This window comes from Maylandia zebra, linkage group LG9, assembly GCF_041146795.1.
Source record: "Maylandia zebra isolate NMK-2024a linkage group LG9, Mzebra_GT3a, whole genome shotgun sequence".
Classification (NCBI taxonomy): domain Eukaryota; kingdom Metazoa; phylum Chordata; class Actinopteri; order Cichliformes; family Cichlidae; genus Maylandia; species Maylandia zebra.
The window spans coordinates 19,502,409-19,508,041 of record NC_135175.1 but is presented as its reverse complement, the minus strand read 5'-3'; the positions used below and the strand labels follow the sequence as shown (position 1 = coordinate 19,508,041).

The window sequence follows — 5,633 nt, the reverse complement described above, 5'->3', positions numbered from 1 at the left end:
AACAAATCCACACGAACGTGTGTGTGTGCGCGCCACCGTCACCGCCAAGATGTCCGTAACATTTAGCAGATTTATCACAGCATTTCACCAGCGATAAAGACAACATAATATTTTTAAATATTCTTTAAATATGGGGGACTTCGGGCACCTCCAGTGACCTTTGCTAAAGGATGTATTTTAGTTATTAAAAGACAGAAACTTCCTACCTTTGAGGTATAACATGATCAGACGCTCGGGTGGAGTAACCGTGCCTAAAAATGAGAATAACATTGGTTTCTACAACCTCTAAGTGTGAGAGTAATGACTCATCATGACAAAATGCTTCAAAGAACAGACTTCCTGTGATCATCAGAGTATTTAATTACATTTTTCGTTTTCCTGATGATGATTATCATTATTTGAGCTGCTTTAGCTCGTTATGTTATCTTACTGTCATTTTTTTTTTAGGTGTCAGTGGCTTAAGCACAGGAAGCATATTCATTTATCTGTGTAAGCAAAATTTTTGAACATTTCATCCACTTGAACTGCAATTTGATCTAACCTCCTAATGTTTCCTACAGAGAAAATGTCTCTTGGTAGCCAGAGTTGCATCAGATGTGATATAAGCTCTCGCCTCACCATGGGAATTAATAGTTGGGTGTATCACATGGCATGGCTGGTAAGCACTCCATATAGGCACCAGTCAAATGTATGGACACAGGCAACGTAAATTTCTGAAACTTGAATGTGCAAGGCAATGTTTATTCAGAATAATAAGATCACATCTATCAGCTTTACATTTTTATGTAGTTTAAGTGATCACTGACTGTTTTATGAACACGGAAATTTCTTCTATAACATGCAACACAAAGCCCTTATGTCATACCACTTTATGGGACTTTAAGGAGTCTGTACCAATTGTTTTATCCTAGAGTCATAAATTCACTTCTTGATGAATCAGTGTCACGCTGGAGCAGTACGAGCACACAGTGAGTCCTTTCAGTTATTTGATAAGTATGTTAAGAGTGTTTAAACCACAGCAGTTACTGCAGTTCTCCTACGATAGTGTAAAAAAAAAAAAGAAAAAGAAAAAAAAGCAGTATTTTCAGATTCAATACACATTTTTATTTCAGCATTGCCATGCTAATTAAATTAGACATCTGAGGTTCATTCATTTTCCAAACATCCTTATCTGATCCGTATAAAGACTAAACCCTTTTAGTAGATCTCCAACTACTGATGTGAAAAAGCAAAACAAAACACTGAATTATCTGTTTTAGTGTATACAACATCCCCACTGTTGCCTTTATCTCAAATATCTTTTTTTTAAACTTCAAAAAAGAATAAAAATAGGAAGCATATTCATTGTGGAGATGGTACTTCATTTCATGAGGCACAAGGTACCAAAGACTGGAAACAAAGTGCTCACCAAATACGTCTTTATTAAGATGGTGTGGTGAGGAGAGATTTCTGGGGGGGGGGGGGGGGGGGGCACATTTGTCACATTCTGCTATATCCATTTAACATGTTAAAATGTCATCTTTTAATACTAATGAAACAACAGCAAACCACAGAAAAAGGATTATTTTTCATATGAAGTGAATAGCAAAACAAGTTAAATACTCAAAAAAAGAAGAAAAAAAACCAACTAAAAATGTTTTAAGCTTTCTTTCCATTATCTTTGCAACTTTAGCAATCCAAAAAGTTAGCAGCCATGAGTAGTTCCAGTGCGATCTCCGGCGCGATGGGGAATTCGGGTATTTCTGTGGAGCTGTTGGTGTAACGGACCTTGTAGGTGAAATACATGCAGACCTTGGAGAGGACATGAGATGGAATCTCTCTGAAATTCACTTCGTTGGTTTCATTCTCAGCAAATTGTCCTGCAGATAGACAATATCATGTTCATACATTAAAAGAACATATACAGGGATTTCCTCAATGATGTAAGCTTAATTTATAGGGCTGTGTTGAATTTCTGCCATTGCTCTGCCATCGTGAGCAAAACTCTTAATATTGGTCATGGATTTGATGAATCTGGAACTAAACAGTTACTTTTACAGAAACTGTGAAAGGAGAAACGATATCGGAGCCAACTGAATCTATAAACATATTGCTAGACTTATGAAAAAAAGAAAAACAGCATGTCTTTGCACTGATGCTACTGGAATAGCATAATGAACAAGCTAGATACAATTACTGAGGTATTATCCTGCTAATGTGTTTACACCGGATACTGCTACCAAACAGCCCTATCACAGTGGTTCATGTCTATGCCACTGTAGTTACTTTTCTGTTAAGGTGCACATCAGCCTACAGTGTCAAGTAAAGAGCTTCAACATAAATTTAAGTCTTGCACTGAGCATAACACCTAAAAACACCTTATTAACCAAAAAAGTATTCTGAAAGCTTTCCAGTGTGCTGGCCCAAGTAGTAGTAGTAGTAATAATAATAATAATAATAATAATAATATTACTACATTTTATTTGAAAGCGCCTTTTAAAACACTCAAGGTCACTGTACACAGTAGAATAAAAAGCAACATAAAAGCAAGTAGTTTACACAATCATAAAAGCACAAGACATAAATAAATTTAAAATAGCAGAGTGGAGAGGTTATGTGGGTTAAGCTATTTTGAACAAGTGAGTTTTAAGTTGGGACTTAAAGAGAGAGAAGAAAGAGATATTTCTTAAATCAGGAGGTAGGGAATAGGGCTGGGCGATATGACCTAAAATCCATATCGCAGTATAATTTGAACCATGTGCGGTAACGATATATACTGCGATATATTCTTCTTTTTTTTTTCTGTATAACGTATTTTCCACCCTAAAAATCCTTTAATTTTCTCAAAAATCGAGAGTGCGCCTTATGTATGAATTCTGGTTGTGTTTACTGACCTCGAACCGATTTTATGTAATACACAGCGTGCAGAAATCTGTCAAAAAATGCTTTAGTACAACTTTGGTAAGCTACGAAGCCACACTGCTTGATGGACTGTCAGAGCATTAGGTCTGCTGTAGTCAGGAGCCTTGCAGATTATCTGGGTCCAAATCTCCGTCCGCTTCAGATCCCAAAGTCAAACGAACACTGAGAGTTAAAAACTGTCAAAATTCATTCATCTTCAATAAAATGATCAGCGTTGCTGCTTTACCAGGTGCAACAATTAAGTTTAACATCCAGGCATCAATAAAAACAGAATTTATTTAAATTTAATGGAGCTAGAAGTTAGCAGGAAGTTAGCTCACTAGTTTCCACCTAAACATGTTCTGACTGAGAGATTTTTGAATATAATGTTATATAATGTTGTGCTACGTGATCGCTAGCGACACAGCTATGTTAGCATAACATTAGCACAGTGAAACTGGAGGATGAACACCAACTTTTTTCCACTCGATGAAAGTTAACGTGAGGGATTCTGGTGGTTAGAGACACATGCAATCGCAAGGCAGGATGCTATACACAGGCCAAACTTCAGTCAGGAGAACAACTCAGATAATTCATCCACAATACGAGGTTAGTTATTAATATACTGCAACAACATGGGAATAAAACAGCTGCCAGAGAATTCAACATTAATGAATCAATGGTATGGAAGTGGTGGAAGCTCAGTTTTTGGCTTTCCCCATATTTCAAAAGTGCTTCATCTCTTTGCGATTACTGTCGCCCGGCATAATTTGCAGATGATAATGGTTGTAGCCGCTGCAATGCTTTTGACCAAAAGAGGCGCATGTTGACATCATCAACATGCACTATCGCGGTAGAGCGGTATAGTCAAAATCTCTATCGTTGGCCAAATTTATATCGTTTCTATCGTATATCGTTTATATTGCCCACCCCTAGATGGAGCCAATAAACAGAATTCTGCATGATGATCAGAGCAGGATAGGTAATCAAGTAAAGTTGGGCAAAAATATTTACAAGTTAATTGGAAAACAGACCATATAATGGATATTGATAACAATAATTAATTTCAAAAAGCATTAAACTGTCCAATTAATTGTAATTATATGCACCTACAAAGATATTTTTGATCAGGGATAAATGAGGCAATGAATAATGGCATTTGCACCAATGAAATCCTATTAATAGTATTGCTAACAAAGGGGGAGCACAGTGCCATCAACTGGAGAAACAGAATTAACCTGACTGAAAGCAATAACACCATCTTCTACAAGCACCACTATGCACATCTTATACAGAACCTCACACACCCTCTAACAAAATTAGTCAAATAATAGTTCACATGATGATCATGTGGTTGAGGTACTACAATGGGATTTCTATATGTGGGGTTTTTTTTAATTGCAAAAAGATTTTTTTTAAAAAAAGCCTCCAGTAAAAACAGCAGCAAAACAAACGTTATGTTCTTCAGTGTTTAAATACATTTGGTTCCAAATTCCAAATAACTACTCACACTGGATTAAAGTGGACAGCAATCCAATTGGGGCTGCGCTACAGGTTAGCATTGGTCAGAGACTAACTCAAAACACTAAGAAAACACCTCAAAATTCACACACAAAATTTTTTTTAGTTTCGTTTTTTTTAAGCAGATTGGCAGAAACAAGCTACCACTGGGAAAAAAAAAACTGGCATGACCTTCAAAGTGCAACAAAATTACTGGAGAGCATGACCAATGAATGTATGTGTGTATGATAACATTAGATTACAAATCATTCAAGTTAAAAAGTTAAATTTGCTCCTTTATAACAATGTCATTGTCTGAATTCTCACCTGGCCCGCTTAACATGGCTTTGATAGTCCCAGATGTCAAGGCATGTTCTCGTTTCACAATGAACTCGTGGCCATCTGACGAGATGAGCTTCACATACATGGCATCTGGCCCTTCGCAGCCACCATAGGTTCTCTCTTCACCATCTGTGAAGTAACAGAGATGACAACCAACAATTTTAAACAGGTGTACGACAACAGCTACTGAAGAGGGACGAAGAAATGAGACCTCAGTGTGGCTACTTTAATGTGGACAAATGGGAATTGTGGATTTCTAGCCATCACTCACCCATGTTGTTCCGGGATTTCTTTAATCCTGAAAAGGAAAAACATTAAAACATCACTCTTTTTGGGGCATAACTTGCAACTCAACATTTAATCGGCTAGATTACACAACGGTTGCCACTGTGTTTGTCAAACTGCAGGTTGTTAAATGTTAACGCTGGCTATCCCGTCGAATATGATTTATCACAAACGCCGCGTAAAGTTAGGCCCGTTAAAACAAAGCTAGCTTCCTTTCAGAGATATATGAACATCTTCACCTGTAAATCCTCTTCATCCATCATATCTAAATTACACAGCAATGGCTGTGAATTTATTCCTCTATCATACGTGTAAGCAGCCGTCAGGGTTAGTCAACTCTGGCTAGCCTGCTAAAACCTTTCCAAAAAATTGATATAGCTTTTTTATTTTACCGCTTCTTCACAATGTAAAACTTAAACCACATAGTTGACTTTGACATACGGCAATACATAAAATCACGTAACGGAAAAGATACACGGATTCTTACCACTATGTACCTTATAGCGTAGAGAAGATTGTGTTTCAGCTAACGTTAGCTAACAGGATGTTGAAACCCGGAACCAGTATGGGCGAACACACGTCCGCAGTAAATTTCTTCCGCAGAGTCGAAAAAGAAACCTCCCCGG

At 37.2% G+C, this 5,633-nt stretch overlaps 1 protein-coding gene across 2 annotated transcripts; it reads right to left on the bottom strand.

Moving 5' to 3' along the window:
• Positions 1-720: 720 nt before the first annotated feature.
• On the bottom strand, positions 721-5,633 carry eloca (elongin C paralog a). Of its 2 annotated transcripts, none has more exons than XM_004546611.6 (4): positions 5,505-5,633; positions 4,994-5,020; positions 4,708-4,851; positions 721-1,859 (listed from the first exon to the last, which is right to left on the bottom strand). In XM_004546611.6, exons 2-4 carry the CDS (start codon positions 4,995-4,997, stop codon positions 1,669-1,671), a joined length of 339 nt encoding a protein of 112 aa, XP_004546668.1. In that variant the 5' UTR covers positions 4,998-5,020; positions 5,505-5,633; the 3' UTR covers positions 721-1,668. The 2 variants fall into 2 exon arrangements, with proteins under 2 accessions (XP_004546668.1, XP_004546670.1); XM_004546613.4 differs by having other exon boundaries at positions 5,495-5,621.